This window comes from Nestor notabilis, unplaced genomic scaffold (assembly GCF_000696875.1).
Source record: "Nestor notabilis isolate BGI_N333 unplaced genomic scaffold, ASM69687v1 scaffold6995, whole genome shotgun sequence".
Lineage (NCBI taxonomy): Eukaryota > Metazoa > Chordata > Aves > Psittaciformes > Psittacidae > Nestor > Nestor notabilis.
In genome coordinates this window covers 37,448-61,261 of record NW_009929742.1, presented here as the reverse complement: position 1 = coordinate 61,261, position 23,814 = coordinate 37,448, and the positions used below count along the sequence as shown (strand labels likewise).

General features: G+C 41.5%; 1 protein-coding gene across 1 annotated transcript in view; it reads left to right on the top strand.

Annotated features, from left to right (window-relative positions):
* Positions 1-23,814, top strand: part of HECW1 (HECT, C2 and WW domain containing E3 ubiquitin protein ligase 1) — a 164,978-nt gene that overhangs the window by 114,012 nt on the left and 27,152 nt on the right. The window contains exons 13-21 of the mRNA XM_010015131.1: positions 1,716-1,901; positions 2,520-2,654; positions 8,281-8,386; positions 8,616-8,712; positions 10,705-10,788; positions 11,751-11,860; positions 13,858-13,978; positions 15,385-15,498; positions 18,283-18,435. Of these exons, the coding sequence (XP_010013433.1) occupies positions 1,716-1,901; positions 2,520-2,654; positions 8,281-8,386; positions 8,616-8,712; positions 10,705-10,788; positions 11,751-11,860; positions 13,858-13,978; positions 15,385-15,498; positions 18,283-18,435 (1,106 nt within the window). The remainder of the gene's footprint in view (positions 1-1,715; positions 1,902-2,519; positions 2,655-8,280; positions 8,387-8,615; positions 8,713-10,704; positions 10,789-11,750; positions 11,861-13,857; positions 13,979-15,384; positions 15,499-18,282; positions 18,436-23,814) is intronic.

Here is a 23,814-nt window from a genome sequence, read left to right as displayed (position 1 = left end):
GTAGGGAACAGCTCACAGGAGACTGAATTCCCAGTTTTATTTCTCACTGAAATAAAAAAACTAGGAGAGGCCTTCAGTTTGAGCTTATAAAGTTGTCTCTGCTATGAGAGCCAGAATGATCTATTGAAACATCTGTCAAGTGGTCATACAGATTCCACTTATACAGAAATAATGGCCCACGTAACTTTTGGCTTAACAGGGTTGTAATATTTTAACCACAAGCCCCTATTAAAATTTCAAGCTATTAATTATACCAATGAAGTGGGGATTGGAAAATATTATCCCGCAGTTAGAACTAAAAGGGAAAGGCTCTAATTTTTCAGATATTTTATTTCCATGGAGGGATAAAACTACATTACGTTTTTTGTTTCCCTTAGTGCAGCTGAGAGATGCTCAGACAGTCATTGATCACACATGAGATCAAAATACAGCTTCTGTCGCAGAGTAGGCTGGGATCTTACCCATTTGTGACCATGAAGCTTTCCCAGGTTATAACCAGAGCAGAGATTATATCTCTGTGATTTCATAACATTTACCAACCCTTGACATAATTAGGGACCCTGTGCTGCAGGGATTATTCTCCTCTCAGCACTACCACCCCGATAAATCCTTATATAATAAAGATAGTATTTGCAGACGTTTAGTGTATTATAGTGGTTAAGATCCATTAAAAGAACTGGGAAATTGAGAATTCAAAGCTGTTGGGTCAGATTCTCTGGGCAGATTACAGGTGTGCACACTGGGGCTCACTTCACTGGAGGCACAAGTCCTCCAGTGATCCTTTATTACTCTAGTGAGTAATTAAAGCCTTTGGGCTGACCAGCAGAACCAATGCACTCATTTTCTCTCTAGGGTTAAGCTTTTGTAAACTTTCCTACCCTGTCTTGAGGAGCTTTTCCCCTTAAGTAAAAGATCCCAAGAGTAGCCTGTGGATGAGAAAAAGTGGGGTTTGTGGTTTATTGAATACACTGTGGCAACAAATACAATTCACTTAGGTCCTTATTCTGCAACCAGATCAGCACTAACGCACTTAGAACTGCACCAGGGCGTGTTCCTCTAAGAGGTGTATTTAATGACCATTGTGAGATACAACGAGCTGCCTGAGGGGTGGCATTCATGAAAACATCTCTATCTGACATGCTTTCTGGTCACTGCAGAAACAAATACAGGAAACGATTCATATCTTCCAAAAATAGACAATTGAAAGTGTCTGTTTCTGTCCTGTGGCTATAAAGTGACCATAAATAAAGTGGCAAGCTTAGATGTAGACATCTGCACTGTAGCCCTTTTAAGTTCATGAATCTTGCATCTTGATTTGAATTATAACATAAATACACGTTCGTAACTATCTTTGCATCTTTCTGGCATCATCCAGTCACAGTTGAATTGACCAGTGAAAGCACTGAAATAGGCACAACCACATTCATGTTGAGTGTGTGGTGTTTTAGCTGACTGTCTGTTTGGAGTGCATTAGAAAGGCAGTTTGTGCACAAGCTAACTGTGCATAACGTGGGATATTTTACTTCCCAGATTGCATTTCTGAATTCCAGGTTTTCATGTAAAGTAGTCATTCAAATCAAAACAAAGAGATGGAAATTAGTCTTGACTCTCACAGGGTTAGTTTCAGTTCTTTGGGCATATGTCCCATGAAATAACCAAATAGGTTGTTTTGACATCAGAACCAGTTTTCCTCACTTCTGTTTTCCATCTCCTAGAGTGCCTATCGAGTCTTCACTAACAGTACATGCTTGAAGCATATGATTCTGAAGATCCGCAGAGATGCTCGCAATTTTGAGCGCTATCAGCACAACAGAGACCTAGTAAATTTTATCAACATGTTTGCTGATACCCGACTAGAGCTTCCTCGTGGCTGGGAGATAAAAACTGACCAGCAGGGCAAGGTAAGAGTGCCAACAAAACGGATTGCTTGTTTAACACAGCACATCAGGCTACATGATTGCCAAAGGTTCCTTCCTTCTTGACTCAAAATTGGTGAAGGTTTGCTTTAAAGAACACAAGCAGCAAGCACAGTTATCTTAAAAGCAGAAACAAGCTTCAAGAACAGATGGTTTGAAGCATAGTGGTGACCCTCTAGCTTTCTGTGGAATTTTTTGTGTGTCCAGCGTTGGACTAATAAAAATAGTTTAAGCCAGAGTTTAGATCTGTCATGGCTGCAAAATTTGGCTTAGGGTCTCTGCCTCCAGTGAAGCTTTGCTAAGTGACTTTTGGAACCGCTAAACAGGCTGAAGCAGCATTCCCCAGTAATTTTATTCTCTTCTCTCTTGTTTACTTCATAGCCATTACACATGATTTTGACCTGTGTAGCGTCAGGTATTTGCCAAGAGCTATTCTAGCTTCGACTAAGAATGTCCTGTCATTTGCAGATGTCTTCCATGGGCTGTACCTAAGCAGGCTATTTGTGACACACAATTGCCAGTGGTTTTCACTTTATGATCCTACAATCTCATCACAGTGCTGGCAATCGCCTTACAAGAAACCATCATTCCTGTGTGTTTCAGTCTTTCTTCGTTGACCACAACAGCCGTGCTACCACCTTCATAGATCCCAGGATCCCGCTGCAGAATGGCCGTCTCCCCAATCACCTGACTCACAGGCAGCATCTTCAGCGACTTCGTAGCTACAGCGCTGGAGAGGTAACTGTGCTGGTGTCAAGACAGTTACTTTTGAGAGCAATCATCTGTAGAATTAAAGGCACTCGTTATCTTTGAAATGCATTTAAACAGAATGTCCTGTGGATTTTTATCTTCCAATGGAAGTAAGGGATTTTCTTCTTTCTGAAGGGTTTATCTCAGAGCTTGCTGGTAATGCCGGTTCATATTTTGACTATTTTCAGGATAAAATAAGAAACAAGTAAAACTAAATAACAGAAGTGAAAGAATGACAAAATAGATTTTAAAAGAAGAATCTGCATTTGACATCCCAGTCTTGCTTTAGTGAAGTCATTCATTGTTTTTATGGCCTGCTACTTCAGCAGCTTCAGATGTTTCTTCATTCCCCACTGTGACACTGTGCTCTGAAAAGATATCCCTAGCAGTAGTGTAGTAATGTGTGTTGATGTTTGCTTCCCTAGCTTTCAACCACATTAAACATCTTTCCTGTGTTTCATGGGGGTGATTTGTATCACTAAGAGCCATGGGCAGGATTGATAGAAGCGTAAATACTGGGTTTGTATTGTGGATTTAAGAAGGAAAAAGTACCAGCAGTCAGATTCTTCATGTAGCAAATCCATACAGTTGAAGATCTGTAAAGATTGAAGCTGAACAGCAGTAAAGATTAAGGATCTTCCTCTTCCAGAAAAACATCTGGGGAAATGCTTGTGAAATTAACGTTAAGATTTACTGCAGCAGGGCCAGCCTGAACACCTCCCACTGCCAAAGGGGGTTGAGATCAGGAGGTCAGAACCAAAGGCAAAGCAGGCGTGAGTAGCTTGGGTAGATTTTCCTCATCTTGCTGTGAACACAGCAACGTATTTTCTGAAGACAGAAGTGTATCAACGGATCTGTTTCAATCACATCTTCTCACCAACTTCCCTCTGCCAACAGCCTGCAATTTAGTATTGCTGTTGTGACTGAATTATAGACATGAATGTGAATGTCACCTGCATGTTGATTCGTATTTGGGCCCATGTTTACCTGGGGCTTGCTTACAATTTCACCATGTCAGGGGCAGACACCACTGAGCAACTCAGGTTACCTAGGCCGAAACATACACTTGGTTTTGCAAGTGCTGTCAGGGCTGGCAGAGAACAATTTGCAGTAAACCCAAGATGTTAAGTACAGGGGAGGGAGTGAAAAGCATTGAATAGTTTTGACTAATGATTCTCTGGGGAAATTGTAAACTGTTAATTGAAGCCACTGATTTGGCATGATCAGCTAATGAAACAGATTTCTGTCTCGGGAGCCATCAGTGCTGGTGCCTTCATCTCACAGTCTTGGTGGCTCAGATCCCTTGTCATAGTCAATAGCTTCCACTCTGAAAGTATCTGCTCCTGCACTGGAAGGACTCCCATTGTTTTACAAGGACTTTGGATTGGTGCCTAAAAGCCCACCATTTTCAAGGTGAAGATTCAACCCTTTGCAACTCAGCCCATTTATTAAGAGCCGCATGTTCCATGATGTTTCTTCCAAGTCTATTTGGATGTGCTTTTATCCTATATAAATCATGTTTGTGGGGACACACTTGGGGCTTTGTCCTGACCATGTGTCAGCTGTCTGCAGTCCAGCTGGTTTCTTTGCTGAGCAGGTGGTGTGGTCTCTGGAATCCATCACCAGGACAGCAAGAAGGACCAAGAAAGACAACCACCAGCTTTGAACATTATGTACAGATATCAGTCGAGCCTGAAGGAGAGCAGAACAGTGCAGTTCCAGTCAGGATAGCCTGTGAGTGCCAGAAAAGATAGAGAAGAGAGCCAGGGTAATGAGAGGAAAAACTCTACTCCCTGCCTTGGTACTCACACCTGACATCCTGCCCAAGTGCCAGTACGAGTTGCCAGTGTCATGTGGACTTCCCAGGGACTTTGTGACACTGATTGATCAGCTGAGGAAAGAGCAGATGCACCCAAAGTGGGGAAAAAAGAAATATCCAGCTTCACACGCTGGTGACGGTTTTAAGAGGTTGTGATCTTCGTACTCGACAGTGGACGAAAAAGCAAATGTAATGTCTGGAATTCTTAGAAAATTGATAGAAAGACCTGTTTGATCTGGGAGAGGACAGGCACTGCAAGAACCAAGTTTTGGCAGTAAAAGCCAAACGAATTCAATCAAAATAAGGCAGGGTTGAAATTCAGTGACTTAACCTTAGGAGCTAACGATTTCATGGGCGTTGGGTCTCCATTTCTTCATATTTTCAGGCCAAAACATCATGCAAAAGCCAGTTTTATCTTAGTCACCAACATGTTTCAAAGCTCCCAGTCCAGGGCAGTGCAGTGAATTGGCTGTGGTGCTGGTGTAAAAGCAGTGACCTCCTGCTCTCCCTTCCGTCTATCTTCTAAATCCTTTTGGCTTATCCAAATGTGGCCTTGATTTCTGCCTAATAATCCATGGTGCTGAAGAGAAAACCTTGCAATACTAATAAAGAATTGATTTTTAGTGTTTCAGATATACTTTTTAAACTCCCTCATGAAACTGGAACATAAAAAGATGCTTTCTCAAATATGGCAGTTTCCTTTGCTTTATGACATCTAAAATTCATCGTCAGCAGAGAATAGAAAAAGCTATTGCATAGCTGCTGTAGAAGGCTGGCTGTTGCTTCCGAGTACTTTTATTCAAGGCTTACCCCATTACCAGGCTAAGTGAAGATGAAACCTGCCCTTTTTCTCTTAATCTCTACGTGGTGAGCTGTGTTTTTAAATAACTGTGCATATAATAGTATTTCTGTCTTCCAAAAAAGAAAGCATCCATTTCATAAACCTGTAATAATAATAATCTGTTGTTTGTTTCTGTTGAAGTATTCTCCTAAATGAAAGACCTCTCTAAAAACTTTGGATATCCACCTGAGTAGATTCTTGATATTAATGGTATTATATACATGTACTTCATAAACATGCTACAGATTCTTTTGTAAGCACTTCTTTAAGGTATCAATCTTTTACCAGAAAAACGTGATTGATGCTTCTCTTGGTTACCTGACTTTTGAAAGCAAAGTTAAGGGAGCTGTACAGGCCACCAGTAACTAGAAGAAGGTAGGTCACCAAGTACTTTGTTTCCTTCTGTCACTGCTATAAACGGAACAGGTCAGAAGGATTTTCCATTCTCTGTAAGAGACTTTCGGTCTGCAATGGAAATCGACATGTATGATTACAGGGTAGGGATTTTAAAGACAAAAAGGAGAAAGAAGCAGGCATCCATAATGGAGAGGCAAGAGTTTCTGGTTAGCAAGAAAAGTAGAGGAGGTACTGGAATATAGCAGTATATAAATCTCCTTACTGACCCAAACCACAACAGGCAAGTAGCAGAATTCAAACAGGCAGGAGCCTCTCAAATCCAGCAGCGATATAAAACCCAGGAAAGGTATTATATCACTGAAAGGTTCCTGTGATAGTTTGGGCTTTCCACTCTGGTTGCAACATCCCAGTATCAGTTGCAAAGCTGTTAAGCCTGCCATAAACCTGTCAGATTACCCTGTGCTAGATGAACCAGGTCACTAAATCATTAGAGGGGTCACTCTGCTTTTTTTAATTACACAATAATGTGCTAATATAAATGAAATTATATGATTAGAAAGTCAAAGTAAACAAGGCACTTGTGATTAAACACTGAATTGCAGCAATCAGTTAATTGTTCTGTGTTAGCTAAAGGTGGGAAAGAGGAGTGTTAGCAAAATGGAAGTTAATTGGGCAGCTGGGAATTTTCCTTTTGTGTTGCCAGAGAAAAAGTGTTTAGAGGTGTAAGTGTGTAAAGAGCATGATGCAAACCCAGCATTAGCAATGCCTAATGCTGGTGACAAAGAGAAGGACAGCACCACAGAGTGTGCAATTTATTATGGTAAGGTGCATACAAAACTGGATTCCTACAATCTAGATGACTTTATCTATTAAACCAAGATTGGGAAGAAGGGAAGCAGGAAGTGAAGGCTCTTTGTCATGGGTTCTAGGCACTTCTCCTTTCAGAAGGATGCCTGGGCCACAGGGCGAAAGCTGCTTAAAACTAAGCTAGACTTGCAGTGCAGTTGGCCCATGGGGGTGTGTGAAGGAGACGAAGAAGATGCAGCACAGCACAGAGGCACTTAGTGAATTGTGTATGGCCTGCTTGAAAGTTCTTCCTGCGTTTAAAGGTGAGAACAGTTGGATCAAGGTTAGCACATCAGTCCGTTAAATACTGTGGTCTGTTCTCTCTGACACTGGGATAGCTCTATTGCAGTCAGCAGAAGTATACCAGTATAAAACGGGTGCAGGTGAAATCATAACTGAACGATGGAGTGAAGCATTCACCATGCGCTTTCACAGCAGTTTTGTGTTTTCAGTTACAGTATGTTTAATTAGAACCATTAAGATTTTTAAATTTTTAACCTGTGGATTGGCATGTGTCAAGTGCAATGACTGGTATCTTGTTACATATAAACATTCTATGCTTTATGTGCTCTAAAGGCAACTTGCCAGTCACATTTAGCTTCTCGGCTTTCATTTATATCCAGTTGGAAGACCTGGCATTTGGCCGTACTACTTCAAATGGGTTGGCACCATTTGCTTGGATGCAGAGCTAAGCATTTAAAATATTGGAGTAGGGGCAATTTCTTCCCGAAGCAGTTGCCAAGTGCTACAATTTGTGCAGTGAGAAAGGAGCAGCTATTAGCCCAATAGAATGGCAGTTGGAATTCGTAACACATCTTGTCCTGATACAGAGTGTCCTCGCACTGATTTTGTAGCACTGCTCCTCTGTTGGCCTTCCCTTGGCCATATTCTGGAGGAAAACAAATGAAAGAGAGGTGGGTTCCTCTCAGCTTGCACAAACCCCCGCGGAGTTACCCAGCAAGTAATGACTTACTGAAGACAGATTGACAGACCTCATTGTATGGCTTTTTATATCCTCATACCTAAGTGTTTTCCCACCTTTTAATGTATCTGTCTTCCTGACATGATTCCCTTCAGCGGATGCCGTGTTTAGTGGCACTCTTTAAGTGCCTTAGTTAAGTAGTAGAGATAAATTGCCTTCTTACTACTCTTTTTATCAGCTCTTCAGATTATGTTCCTTTTTCAGTGCATACAATTCAACTTCTCTTTCTGGTTATGCAAGTTAGGCAACCCCTTTTTGCGATGATATAGCTCTTTTCTGTCCTGTGATCTACATAGCTATACCTTCCTTATGTTACTTCCAATATTAAATTCCCCTTCAACATGTTGCAGTGTGGTGGTTTTTTTTCTTTTTTTCAAATTAACATTGTTGTAAAAACCTTGAAGAAATGCAGTCATGCTAGAACAAGAGACTATGGTATTACAGAGATTTTGGTTTCGTTGCACTCCACCACTGCAGTGCCTTTAGGAACTGCCATTTGATTCTGTATTCTGGTGCCTTCACTGCAGCATCAAAGAGGTGTGATAGCTGCAGATAATGGTGTCCCTCCATTTGGAAGCACAGAATTACCTGCCTCTTTTAAGTTGAAGTATAAAGCTGTAGTTTTTGTACGGTCTGTCTGTCCTTCAGTCACTCAGCATCACAGACCATTCTGAAGGTCACAGATGTAAAGATGAAAAATGTTTTTATGGACCGATGCGCTACCAACAGTCAGTTCTGATCATTCTTTCCCTTTCCTCTGATGCTGTAGGCCTCTGAAGTCTCTCGGAACAGAGGAGTTACTCTGTTGGCCAGACCAGGCAATAGTCTCGTAACAGCTATTCGAAACCAGCACCATCACGAGACATTACCTCTGGGTAAGCCAAGTTTCTTTTTTCTTATCAAAGCAGTGCTCACAAAGATGCTTTTTAGAACATCTCATCAACCACATGCACTGCTTCATGTTGCCCTGTGCCTCACCAGCAGTGCAGTCAGTGCGCCCCTGCACAGTCACAGTGACGTGACCAGGCCCTCTATGGGCCTGGCTTTATTTACCTGGTTACTCCCCAGTAAATAAAGCCTCTGTATTTTTTCCCCCTTTTCCAGCTTACAACGACAAGATTGTTGCATTTCTACGCCAACCCAACATTTTTGAGATGCTGCAGGAGCGTCAGCCCAGCTTGGCCAGAAACCATGCACTCAGGTACCATGTTTTTCCAGACTGTTGAAACCAAGTTCCAGGAAGGACTTCCAGTAGTGGGGAAAACCAAACTGTAGTAGCTGTAGTACAGAACATGAACTTTGGGCTCATATGGACCTGTCATCATTAACAAGTAGGTGCGGACCACCAGAATCTATGTAGTTAATGCAGTTATTTTCCACAGGCACCCAAGAAGTAAGAAGAGTCAAAATAACCATGGGCAAACAGTGACATAATCTTATTTCCATTCTAAGTGTTACAGAATAGCAGAAACTCTGTCTTCACCTCCAATTATCACTTCACTTTTCAGAAGATAGGGTTGAAATTGCATTTGAATGGAAGTCAGCAGCAAAACCCCAGTAACTTCAGCAGAACCAGAATTTTACCTCATGGTTGGATTTACACCCAGCCACGGATGTTGTCACCCTAGATTTTATAAAGAAATAGGAACATTATGAGATAGTTGTACTCCTGCCTTTAATCTTTCTCACTTATGACTTAATGGTGCTCCTTTCCAAAGTAATTAAATTGTATTTTTCTTTTTCTTATGCATATTCCTTTCCTATTAGGTTTAAAAGGAAAGTAAAAACAGAACCAAAAGTCAGTACAATTTAAACTCATTCTGATTCCAAAGGTTAAATTAATTGTTTTGGCCAAGAAGCTAAGCTGGTGTCAGTTGGTCTTAGCAATGCCAGTTTGACCAAGAGTTTAGTCTGTGTTTTGCAGTAAAAAGTGTAGCTGCAGGACTGGTGAAGGAGGGAAGGGAGAGCAAAGGAAGGACCTTCGAGTTCCTGCAGTGCAATTTCTGCTGATAGCCTTCCTGACTCACTGTTTACCTGTGAGGGCCAGACAAAGAGTTCTTTGGATGTAAGGATTAGACTTCCTTCCTGGAGGAATTAATACATTCAAATAATATGAGGGAGACAGAATGAAAAATGCTCCCAGTACTCAAGAGGTAACTGAGAATTTTTTATCTTCACCATCAAATTATTCCACATTATTTTTTTTTTCCTCAGCTGTAATTTGAATTCTTATTTCTCAGAGAACAGATAATGCTTTTATCTCCTTTTGAACAGAGAACAAAATTGACTAGTGATAGGGACTAGACAGCTTAGCCAGAGCATAATGAGATTTGTAACAGGATATTGAGCCCTTTGCCTCCAGGTCATTGCTTTGATTATGCCTTAGGTCAGGAGCGATCCCAAGCCACCATCTAATGCTCATACAGCAGGTATTAAGCAAACTCCTAGGAGACAAATGTCTGTCTTTTGCAGAGCTTGATTCTGCAAAACATTGCAGTCCTACCCAGCAAGGTGCTAAAGCACATCCTTGACTTGAGATAGAATCCTTTGATTGGATACTAGAATAAATACTCTTGATACTATAATAGTTGATACTAGAATAAATACTCTTGCAGTGCTTAAGAAACACACTGACAGGATGGAGTGTAGATCTCTATCTTCCAGGGTCCTGATCTGCTTATAGGATTCTATCCTGTGTTTCCCATTCCTCCTTAGCAGTCATTTAAGCAACAAAATGTATGATTTTACACACGTACTGGGTAACCTCTGTGTGATCTATTACTATCAAGTAAGTAATAAATGTGTTAGTGTTATTTTCCAGATAGGCCTGACAGAGGTAAAGGAAGTGGTATCATGTCAAATTCTGCTGATGAAAGGTGGTGTATTAGTTGTAGCCTTAAACAAAAAAAGCCTGTCAGTGACCACTGCACCTGAGCTTGGAGGACTAAGGATCATTGTGTTTTCTAAAATATGGTATAAAATATGAGTGATATAAATAGATTATTTTTTTGCAAGTATGTTCATCAGATTAGAAAATGAATCAGGCAGGTAAGATGTTTGCCATTTTTGTAAAGAGAGAAACAGGAACTGGCAAAATACCAGGGAATAAGTCTATGCTTAGTTCATGGCTTGATACTGGCATCATCTCTTCTTTGGTTTTTCTCTCTTCTCAGTACTGTTATTTTTGTTTCAGGGAGAAGATCCATTACATTCGGACAGAGGGTACACATGGGCTTGAAAAGTTGTCCTGTGATGCAGATTTAGTAATTCTGCTGAGGTAAGCAATGTAAGCAGTTGGAGCAAAATTTGATCAAGCAGTTTGATCATGTCATTACTTACAATACCAGAGAAGCTGGCTGGCTCTTTCTCACAATTGAAAAGACTTATTAAATCTTCCAGGTCATTTGTAATTAGAACAGGATTCATTGTTACCAATAGTCACCCAAAATCACCCAATCTGTTAACTCTTACTCTTGTAACGCAGCCTCCATCAGTGCAGTAAGCTTCATCCCCAGCCAGCTCAATCAATACAGCTGTTACCATCAAGTAGCAGATAAAAAGAATCAGATCAAAATGTTTTCTTTTTATGGAAAAAACTCTTGTTTGTTTGTTTTTTCCATAAAAAGAGGAAAATAATTTGTCTTAGTACAAGTAAATAATGTTACTGCTTGTGAAATCACTAGTTTTACTACGGCAGTTCTGCCTGCACACGCAGGGCCATGGCACACTAATGAAACCTTGATGCACAGTGCAGTGAGCACTGTTTGGGTAATGTCGATAAGGCTTCAGTTTTTATGGGAACCAGGGAGCTTGGTCTTTAAGTCCTAGCTACTTTTGTTCAGCACAGATAAGGACTTATTTTATTGTCTTGGTCTTAAATGGAAAACGTTGCATTACCCAGGTGGTTTTGGTATGCTCTGCAGCACTGCCTAATGAAAGAAGTTTACAGCTGATGCCAGTCATCTTAATCCAACTGGTCAAAAAGCTGAGCTATGTGTATCTTTGCTTCTCACTGCTAACATGTTGAAGTTGTCCCTGTTTACTATATAGCCTCAGATGCAGATTAAGCCACTGTGTTAGCATGAAACATATAATAAAATTCATTTTGTTCTTTGTTGCTGGTGACCACACCTGATTTGGGAAACCTGTGGATTTTATGAATCCATGAGTTCAGAGATGCACCCAGAGTTCATGGGATGAACGTGAACCAAATCTCTTCCTGTTTCTTTTTCCATGCAGTCTTTTTGAAGAGGACATTATGTCCTACATACCACTGCAGGCTGCCTTCCACCCTGGTTACAGTTTCTCTCCTCGCTGCTCACCCTGCTCATCACCCCAAAATTCTCCAGGTAAGGGAATGGGGAAAATAATACAAAATCTTGCATTTGTGGTATTTCTCCTGATAAATACACAGGGGCATCTGTCAGCCTCTTAATTCCAGTGCCCGCTCCAAATCTGAGCCCAGCTGCTATGTTGCTGGATCCGTTATCATTGCTGTTACGTATCTGTTGAAACATTAACAGTAGCTGAAACACAGAGCTCAGAGATTGCCCATATGGAAGAAGGTATTTTCCTGCTTTTTGTCTAGTTGGAAAAGATTAGGAGAAAAGAATGGTACACTCCAAACAGAACTCACTGACAAGGAAGCATATTCATATTATGTGACAGGAGCAAAGAGCAGCTTCCAAACCGAAGGTGTATTACAATACTTTCAGGACTCCAGGAAAGTTCTGTCTCCTCCGTTTGGTGTTCCAGACGCTTCTCTTCTTCCCAAGACTCATCTATTTTAAGACCTGAGGTGATCATCTTGATCATCTAGTGTGACCTCCTGTGTTGAGCCCATTAACTTAGGTTTGTCGGGAAGCATACTTTCCAGAAAGACATGCTGTCTGAGAAGGTTATTTCCAGCTGTGGTATGTCTCTGTAGTTATTGTTTATGCTATAGAAATCTGAGGAGCTGATGTCTCCCTTCTGCCAAGATACACAACCCCCGCCGCAGTCTCACTGCATGGCTGTGTCCAGTGGCCATTTGGAGAGAGTCGACAGAAATGTGATCTGAAGAAATCCAGTTTTGGCTGAGCTTTTTAAACATGCGTTTAAAATACCTGGTTTCAAACAAAATTAATGGACAAGAGACATTCAGCTCTCAGAGGTGGCTGTGGAAAATTGGAAGGTTTTTCGATGTGAAGGTTAAATGCTGAACCCTTGTCTATAGGAGGACAGGGTTTTATCAGAACATCCTGTTTTCATTATTGAATTTTAACACCATTGTTAATACAGTTCCCCTCATCTACATTGCGACAGGTCATAAACAGTCTCCTGCAAGACAAAAATCTAAGTATTTAGTGAGAACATGACCTAGAGAATATTGAAACCACCACACTGGTCTTTTACACGTTCTTGTGAAAACACAAGAAGGGCAGATACTTATTTCTGACAACACACTGCTTGCTTATTTCTGCCACTGGCTACATAGCCCATGAGGACACCCATTCTCTGATGTCCTGGGGGAAAAAAAGCCTTAACAGAAGAAGTGTCCCAAGGGATTCTCTTTGCACTGCATGTAAATACGCCTTTCTGTTTTACCAGAAGAGACAATTAGTAATGTCCTTCCCTCTTGGCAGCCACAATACTTTGTGCTCCCAATAAATGTGATGGGTGGGATTTTTGGCCTTCCTATGGAGAATTTTCTGCCAGATTTCTCATTAAAGGGCTTGTTTTTATTGTCTCCTGTAATGAGATAGGGAAATGGGATTTCATGGATCCATTCTTTGACTCTTTATGGCATGACACTTGCTTATACAAAAGGATTAATCAGCTACTTTGGAAATGCAGACTTCAAAACAAAGCAGGTCCCAAATTGCTTGAAATCTGCTGTATGTGTGAATCATAATAGGGAAATGTAGCATTTCTTGCTGACAGGAATCCTCCTTGATGCCACAATGGGGGTTTGTGTTGATAGCTGGAAGTGTTTCATATACAGCCAGATTAACACAAGGAAACCTGATTCCCGGTTTGGCTAGGGTGCTAGGCTCCACTGAGAAGTGTTGCATTGAGCTCCAGAGGTTTAATCCTGCCAAGTAAGGCGATCTCCCATACACTGTAGAGGAGAGAGATCTCTTAAAAGTGCAATAGGTAAAGAAAAGCTAAATACCAATGCCTGTGAGTGGGGGTCCTGCATGTCAGTCGTCTTCACGCCTTTCTGATCCTCGAATTCCCATTCAGATCAATCACAGTTAAAGGCTGGCAACACAAAGGCACACACAAGGCGAGCTTAACAATTCTTCTAGTGAAGAAGATACAGCCCCTGGAAGTCATTGCAATCACTGCATCATTTTCCTCCCAGGTCTGCAGCGAGCAAGTGCAAGAGCACCTTCTCCATACAGGAGGGACTTTGAAGCCAAGCTGCGCAATTTCTATCGAAAACTTGAAGCCAAAGGGTATGGGCAAGGTCCAGGTAAAATTAAGTGAGTATTATGACAAGTCACTCAAATAGTCTGACGTAGTGTAGCTTTGTCTTTTATCATTATCCATGACTGAACGCACTGATAGGAAGTGGGAAACACCAGAGAATGAGTTTTGTACATGAACCATCATCAGGGCAAGGTAAAATCTTAGTATATCCTGCAAAAGAGTGACCTTCAAGTGGCTTTTGTGTGGAAGTTTTATTTCTTACAGATTCATATTCTTTTACACTCCCATTCCCTACCTATGTAACAGGGGTGTTGGTATTCCTACCTGTAATTTGCTAGCAGGAAAATCATCCATTCAGGCAAACACCCACCAGAGATTAACAGCTATATCATTGTAATGATGAAGTGACTCCAAATCCTTTGGATCTACATATCAGTATAATTCAGGACCAGAGTATGGCCCTATAGAAGTTAGCCTGTACATGCAGGTTTAACTGTCAGTAGTTCTTTGTGTTGGTAGCCCTCCTGGATTTGAACTAGAGAGATTTTTGCCTCTCTTCATGCATTTTGGGGATCTTTGTCACTTGGTTGTGGAGTTTGCTTTCCAGACATCTTGATAGTTGACTTAGTGGGTCTTGTTAGTGAGTCTATACCTACTTGTGCTCAATCTAGTTACCCAACTTGGCCAAAGGACTGTATGTTTCAAAGGTATTTCCTGGGCATCTGGTGAATTTATGCATCAGGTTGGCTCCCTACCAAGTCACATCTGTTGTGGGGAAAAAAAACCCCGTATGAAGCCAGGCAACGTGTTCCAGGCAAATGTCAACGTCAAAATACTCTTACAGAGCTGGGGAGTCCAAGCCTTTGCTTATCCGTTTTGGTGTCCTGCTAAGTGGGCCTGAGACACACATGAAATACATTTTGGAAGGTCTGTCTTACAGTGTCCATGAATGTGTATGAACAAGAAGGATTTCTTGCACGGATGTTTAAATGTACTATTCATGAAGTTGTTCTAGAGGTTGGCAGGGGAGTGAGAGGTGTGTTGTATAAACAGAGGCTGATACTCCCTTTGCTTACCCTGATACAGAAGCAGTAATTCCATGGACCTTCACTGGATTAAATCCAGAAAGAGTTTGGGTCCAATCCCAGGAAGCTGTGACCTTGTATACACGGGAAAGTCACATCCCCTCTACCATACAAATTTGTACATAGAGGGTGTTACAGAGAGTCTTAGCAGTAGAGCAGCACTTGGAACCTAATCACAGCATTGTGAAGAAACTCACCTTTGAGGCACATAGAAACCCTGGTGAACCAACTCTCTGAAAACCCACAATGGCCGTGTGCAACTTAATAGTTCTCTGACAATGAATGTCTGTCTTTACCAGCTCTTGCTTACCTTCAGCCTCACGGGCTCACACAAGACTCAGTCATTAGATCTCTATTTCTGCCTCCCTTTGCAGGTTAATTATACGGCGTGACCACTTGCTGGAGGGCACCTTCAACCAGGTAATGGCATATTCCCGCAAGGAGCTCCAGCGGAACAAACTCTACGTCACGTTTGTTGGCGAGGAAGGGTAGGGAACTACAAAATGCTCTCTGTTTTGAACTAGCTGTTAATATTGCAAAACACAGAGTTGACTAAGGCTCAGCTTCTCTTGTTATGTAATGTTTATTTGGTTTTGTTTTACCTCCGAGTGATTCATCTGAAGCTCAAACATTTGTTAACAATAACAATAGCAATAATGCTTCATTTTCTTATAGCACCTTCCATCTAAGTGTCTCAAAGTGACAATTTATGTGATTAAATCTCATGTCATCTTGTTGGAATAGGTATTTTGACTGCCTGGAAGGCAAAACTGAACTACAGGCACATGTTTACACACTGAGTGAGTCTCAGGACTGTAATTAGAGAGCAGACCTTTATCCCCTTTGTTACTCTAACTCCTCCAAATGGATCTGCTTTTCCTTCAAAACTTTTTGCTTTGCATGCCATCTAATGATCATTTGTTATCCATATGTGGACTTCTTGTTTCTGGCTGAAGCAAGACATGTGAATGCTTACAGTTGAATTCACCCATTTGGAAGCTGAAAGTAATAGAAGTCTCTTGAGAAGGCCTTCTCTCAGGAAACTTTCTGCCAGCCTAACAAATCCATGAGCCACTCCTGTATGATTAAAGCCAGCCCCTGAACTTTTGTTTCCAAATCTAAACAGAACCTTTCAGAGCCACCCTGGCTCATCTAAAGAGCTGCATTGTAATTGAGGATTAGTCCACATGCTTTTATAATGGAAAGACCACTGAGCATATTTCCAGTGTTCCATAGAACAAAGGCATGAAATCATATTTCAGTAGCTTTGCATATAAAGTTCTTTTTTCAAACAGCCCCATGGGTAGGATTTTGGTTCCAAAGGCACCAGAACAGCAAGGCTCTAGGGCAACTCTCAGTCTGTCCAGCAATTGCTGGCACTATCAGCTCTGAGGTGGCATGTCAAGTGAAGAGTTCTTGCTGAGCTGAGTTGGTCTGGGCACATGTTAGGAACAATTGAAAACAGAAGTTGCCAGTTTCAGTCGCTCAGCACGATTTCAGGGGTTTCCTTAATTCTTACCTTTTATACTCCCTGGATTCAGTATTATTTAACAGAGGTTGTCTTTCACAGCTGGTTTTTTGCCTCTGGCTTGCAAGCAAAGCATAAACAAGCAGCATACCTCAGCTGGCATTTTTGGAATAGCGTTCTAGCATGCTAACAGTGACCAAAGACACGTTGTTTTCCCCACATCTCTAATCCTGTGTGTGGCACAGTATCCTCAGGAGAAATTACAAACCAATTTGATTTGCAAATTCATTAATTCTTTGCTGATTCGTTTACATCTGAAGATACGTTCCCCCAGGGTTTCTGCTCTTTAATGCTAATATAGGTTCTGCTGGATAGACTCCAAGATACCAGTTCCCTATTGAAAAGAAGAGGTGATGCTGTATGGGCACAGCTTCCCACCTGTTTCGAAGCTAACGTTACACTGAAAATGAACTAAGAAGGCTTTATGATGAGTTAATGTGTTTCCCAGCAATGCAATACCTAGTCTCTCCATGGAGGTTTTTGAATACAGACAAATGTTATTTGTAGTTCTCCAGCCATTATCAGGCTTAGCCCAGATTTTAGTATCCATTGAACCAAACCTGTTACTTGGTTAGTGCTAGTGGACTTATTGCTGTCCCCTTTTGCTGTTGCAGTTTTAGTCTCAACAGACAATCCTAGAGTTAAAGCTCCTCAAAGAGAAAAGTACTGAACCTCCAGAGGTGTAACAGGAGGATGGGCCAGCCTGCCCTGTATCATCTTTGTAGTTTCACAAGTCAATCATTCAACCCCTTGTGCTTATGCTTCCATAACTTCAAATGTAATACAGAGCGTCTGATCCAGCTGCAGAGCTTTCCACTTCCTTTACATTTGTTAAGTAGAAGGAAGAGTGCCCACCTCCGAAAATCTTTTGGCACATGTGATATGTGGCTACAAATCATTTGTTCATACTGCTACATGTATGTTTATTTTAGAATGGAAAACCTACCTACCATTATTAGGTCTGGTTTTAATAAATCCATCACAGTTGGGTTTAATGTATTCATGAAGCTGGTTTTGTGTCGGGTTTTCTGGGGTTCTTTCTCAAGTTGAGATAATTGGGAACAGCTTGATTTTAAAAAAGCAAGGAGAAAAGGTGACTCTCTAGAGAACAAAATCGTGCAACAGCAAAGCACAGTTTAAGGTATACCACATGTATTTGAAAGGATCAGAAAAGTAGAAGAGTTTGGATGGAACAACTGAGGAATGACCACTCTGTCCTGAGAGAGTTCTGTTGGGACTTGGTCTTATACAGCACTGACCTTTAGGTTATACCTATAGCTAAGAAAGCATTCTTGGAGCTAGATTGTGTCTTTGGTTACATCTCAGTGCAGGAGAGTAAGAGCAGTTTTTGCTTCAGTCTGGGCTGTGGTCTGTGAACCCAGGTGTTCATAGGCAGTTCAAACCCACTCACTGCAAAGAGAGCCTTCTGCTAGCCAGCCAGCCAAGGCGAGGATGAGCTTTGTACCTCAATTTACCAAGCCTTTGGAGCAAAGGAAAAGATACTACTTATGGGATGTGCCTGAGTTATGATCCCTCCCATATCAATCTAGATGCTGGTGAAGTTTCAGCATCGTGACCTGTTCAGGGCTCAGAATCAAGTTTTGAGAGGAGAGATACACCATGTTAGAAACACAGTGACTGTGCAGGGGTAGGTGTTAGACAGCAGTCAGTGTTGGCAAAACCCAGGGAATTCACTTGAATGGGAATGAGCCTCATTTTAGCTATTTTACCTTTTCCTTTCCAGGTTGGACTACAGCGGCCCCTCCCGAGAATTCTTCTTCCTTCTGTCTCAGGAGCTCTTCAATCCCTATTATGGGCTGTTTGAGTATTCCGCCAACGACACTTACACTGTACAGATCAGCCCCATGTCTGCCTTTGTTGAAAATCACCTGGAATGGTAAGAATGTTTTATGCAGAATTGAACAATTCCTTTAAAGCAATAGCAAAATGGAAATGGAAAAGCTGCCAATTTAGACTAGACACATATCACTGCTCCTGCTGGGAAGAAGTGGGTTGGGAGACAGAAGAGAGAGAGCAAGTGTAAATACAACAGCAGGCTCTGAAAAAGGAGTTGTGATGAGGTGCTACTATTAAAATGTCCTGCTTGCATTACCTGGGACTTGATGTTTGTGTGCTTCTGTGTGAATGTGAAAAGGACAGGGAGAAGAGCTTTGCCTTTACACAGGTGTCCTCTCCTTGGTTCCTTTTTAAGAATGGAAATGGTGGTCTCTCTGTACATCAGGCTGCATTGTGCTTGGAAGCTGCACACTACGAGCCCTGTTGCTGCTCTGTACCTACTACAGGCCTTAAAAAAGGGCCCAGTGAAAGAGGTTTCCCTTTTCTGCCCTGACAGTGTCCCTGCTTGTCTGTGGCAAGTCCAGCAGCATGAGCAGGTACTTCACCTTACCAAGTGTGTGTGCAGACAAATTGCTGATCCTGTTTCTTTATCAAAAATCCTGAATGCATTATGTGATCTCCTCATTTTTGTATCTGCCTCCAGATCTGTCTGTCTTTGGGAGTTGTTTTCACTTTGATAGTTTCAGATGTGGTTCAGTGAAGCATGGGCTGCGAGCCCTGGGCGTTGTTTGATCCCTTGTGGGATTTCATTGTGTCAAAAGAAATACTGCCACATGGGTTTGGTCCTCTGATGTTTTTCTTTGTCTAATCCATCTCACCGGCTCCTCTCAGAGATCCTTTTCTAAAATGGAAATAGTACATGCCTCTCCATTCTTGTGAACAGATCCTCCTTCACTTTGGCTTATGGTGGGCAGGAGATGAAGAACAACGAAATGGTTGTACCATCACCTCTATTATGGTTGCAATGGGAGAAAAGGGATGTTGCTGGGACTAGTATGGTCTCTGAATTGGGTTTGTTTCTATTATCACTTCCAGGAGCAGAGCATTATGCTAACAATGATCCTTGCATTATGTTAGAATCACAGAATGGTTAGGATGGGAAGGGACCTTAAAGCTCATCTAGTGTTTCTCTTATGGCGTTAGGAAGAGAGCACCTTAATTCCTGTGGCTTTTCCATCTCCCTTGGCAATCCTATTTATTAGACATTATGCAGTGGCTTCCCGGTTTTCCAGAAGAAATGCAGTCTATCCTGTGTTCGGCTTAGCAGAGAGCGTGGATAAACTTCTGGTTTCGAAGGCTGTGTTTGAGAAGATGCATTTTGATTTCAGGGCACAGGACCGCTTAGGCAGCTGCAGGCCCAAGATCATTCTGCCCACATTGTGAGCAAACTGGACACAGGCCTCTGTCTCCAGAAATGGCATTGCCATGTTATCTCAGCAGTGTGAAAAGTAGGCTCTGATTCTCATCTGCTGTAAATACCATTGGTGCAAAGACTTCAGCTACAGTTTTCTTAAGTGATAAATTCAGCTACAAAAAGTATATGCTTTGTTTGAACCCCTCAGTGAGAGCATGGAAGAGGTGGGCTTTTAAAGGTGTCCTCGATGTATAGAACAGCACCTAATATGATTTTCTGTAGCAGTTAGTATTTAACTCAGAAGTCAGTAGCAGTTAGACACTTAGCACAATATTTCCTCAACTGCTGGTATCTATACAGGCTACTTGTATGCAGAATGTTATTTGGCCTTTGGGCATTTTTGGTTTTCTTCTTTTAGGAAAGAGAAATCAAGTTGCTTGGCCTGCAGAAGGAAATAAATGCTATGAAGGAAGAGGTTTGTATGTAAGGTAAATAGGGCAAGATTGCAGAACCCAAGGGAAAGATAAGCAATCCAGTAAGTGCTTGGAAATCCTTCTTGAACCTGTTATGGAAATAACTGGCTGAGACCAGCAGTTTATAATTAGCCCGATAGGTTTCATGATTGGCTTATAGATATCTAGACATTCTAAATGTTTTTATGCTGTCTGCATTGTCTGATCTCAGCTATTCATGTGTAACCCTAGAGTCCTGCACTCAGAAGTCTGTGCAGCCAGCTAAGACAGGATTTGGACCAAGCTTTTTAAAACTCAGACTACGATCTTCCCAGAAAGGCTTTATAGACCAACTGCTCCGAGGGCACTGTACTAACTGGCTTGTCATTATTTGTCCATGAGGGATGGGGTTTTCTGAAGTTCTCAGTCTTTCCTCCAACTTTGTTCTCATCAAAGTCAGTGCTGAAACTTCTGTTTCTCAGATTTCCTTGATGATACGATTCCAAAAGAGCCTCCTCCCTCTAACATGAGAGAAATAAAGATCATTTTCCTGTTCCCAAATGTGTTATGAGGCATTGGTTAACATAGATGGATGAATCAGTTTTGAGAGTCTTAGGGTCACAGATGATTAATTCATAGTCTTTTCAAAGCTTGAAGTTTGATGTCAGTCATGGAAACCACACAAGCACAATTGGTTTAGATTTGCAGATTTCTTGAACTGAATGCCTTTTGGTGCTGTGGGGCTTATCACTTATGTGGAATCTACCCTCGACATGTTCTTCTGGATAGTAATTCTGCCAGACCTATCCAGACATGGCTATATTAAGAAACAAGGCCAGCAAAAAAAGTTATTTTACATTTTCTCTTCCTTAAGCGAGTGGTGAGTTTGAGATACATGCAACAAAGTGCAAAGACGAGATGTTTTGCTCATATTGGCAGAATTGGGAAATACGCTGCTCTTTTTTCCTCCCTCTGGCCTAAAAGTTACAGTTCTGCCCTTTTTAATGGCTTATTTCATGCCTTGCTCTTTGTACAAACAGCATTCTGAGTCCAAAATGAGCACATCAAAGCGCAGAGTAGTTGTATGTGTGCCAAGTTAAGAAAGAGACATAATGACTGGAAAATATTTCTCATTTATGGAGAAACTGAAATTTAACACCTTTCCTGCAAGCTTCCATTGAATAAGGCTTTTTCCTTCAGTTAACATATGTGCTTGGTGAATACACAAAATATAAGATATCACACATTCTCAAAGCTTAAAAAATTATTTGAAATCCCCCTATATCTGAAAGGACACAGTTTTATCTCTGTAGACCTAAGAAGTTTGATGATACACATTTTCATCTGCGTGCTGCAGGATATCCCTGAAGCTCATAGCCACAAGAGCTGCTTTTAATCCACGCCAGTAATGAGCTGTTCTATCTGATCTAGGGTAACATGTCTAGCTCTTCACCTGGGTATTTGGAAACACCTTCTAAAACACTGCTTACCTCCCACTTACGGTGGTTTGCCCTTCTCCAAATAAGTGGGCTAAATGTGTGGCAGCTGCTATGTATCATTTCAGAGAAAGGAATGTGATTTAGCCTAGCTATAATTTGCTCTTGGACAGGTCTTGGCTCTTGGTGAGGTGCTTTGGACAACTGAAATAGGGTGACTGACTGAAGAATCCTCCTCAAGTTTTGCTCACTGTGCTGGGAGAATTGGGAATATTAAACGTTTCTATCACAACCTCATGTGAAGTTGGAGGTGTAATATTAGTACAGCTCCATAACACTGAGTTTTTACATGCTCATAAATGGCTTCCAGTAGCTTGCCACAGTAGCTTCTCACTTTCCTCCCTGCTAACAGTCCTTTGGCAGATTTTAGACTGACTTTCAGTTCCCTGCAGTGCTGATGCCCAATATTAGAAGGTATATGCAAAGATACTTTTTCAGTGGGGTTGAAAAGGTTTCCATCGATGATTTGCATGACTAAAGTTTCATTGAATATTGTAGTTCTCCTTTTCACCAAAAACAACTAAATAATAAATGGCTGCATGGGTAAATTAACCCTGAGAGGAAAAAAATCCTGACATGTAATAGATGGAGGAAATATATTTCTAAATTCTGGGAACAAAATACCTAGTTCCAGAGTTTGCATCATCTCGAATCTTCATGTAGGTCACTGGTTACTTTCCCTGTGTTCTTCAGTGTAGATTTTCTTAAGGTCTAGGAAGTTGCTGGTGTCTTTTTAGTGCATCTCAGTCATTCTGTATTCTAACAAAATGATTTGTCTAATCATGCTGTGACATGCTGTGGTTTTCCTCAGGTCTTCATTTATCTTTCCATTTTCCGTAGCGTTCCCCAACTCGGCTCTAGCTAAGCAAAAACTAACCTGAATGTTTGTTTCTGTGATGATTTCTGTATTATTTTCACCAAACCTGAAGAGTACCTGTGCTGTTTCATCGTTCACATGGCTACCAATTTCAGATGACGAGATTTGGCTGTCATCATAGTATCACATAAGAAGTTTTATTTCCTAGAATAAAGCAATTCTCAGTGTTTTCTCTTGAACTTTCCTTCCCTGCTGCTTTATCTGACACTGACAACAAAAGCTCCGTTGTTCACAAAACGTGGTGTTCACAATCTGCTGTCAGGTGGAAATCCAGTCTCTCTCTTTCCTGTGTTATGGGTGGGCCAGAGATTTCCTTCACAGCCCCCAGGAGTAATCCAGTGAGATAACATACAACAGCACGGTACTCATGGCATGGTCATCTGCACCAGACATTTTGTCCCCAGATCACTTGCCTGGTCTTTTATCTGGCTCTCCCCAGCAACACATTTCACATCGTCTGTGTCTGAATTTTTAGTTCATTGCATGTTTGTAAATGTGGAATCACAGCCAGAAATCTGAAAAGAAGCCCAGGCTCTGCACAGAAGACCAGATGGCCTAGACAGATAAAATCATTCACAGACATGCATTTGGAGATCTGAGGGATGCTAACTTGAAACATCTTTTTCTGTGTTTTCATAGAGGATTAATGACAGCATGTTTTTTTTAACAATTAGGCATTTGTGGACCTTGCTGTGACATTTATGCAGCCAGAGAGCAGTACCCCAGTGTCACAGTTATCTTAGAGGTATTTACAGCTTGCTACTCAGCATTCTGTATCCATCTCAGAAAAGCCCTGTTGTGTTTGGTTTGGTTTAAATGTAATGTAATACATTTATTTAACAGAACCTTATTAGAAAGCTGAAGACTTGTGAGTAAAATGTTTTTGTGCAGAACCCTACTGAAGACCACAAAGATGCTGATGTAGTCAGACCCAGCGGCCCAGGTCCCCAGAAGCTGTAGCTGCATTCCTGGCTGGTGTGTCCTAATGAACTCCACTACCTTAACACTCATTTAGAACTGCTTCCTTCATTCAATTCCAGCCTTTCTGCTCTCCAAACCCCCTCTTATTCTAGCCTGTGCTGCTAGAATATAGAATACCCTGCATGTATTTCTACATCATACTCCGCAGGCAGATGTAAGCCTGTTGCACCCACTCTCCGTGCAGACACGAACTTGCTTTCCCTGTGCTCCAAGCCAACTGACGTGGTTGCTGCAACATTGAGCTGGGAAAAAATACGCT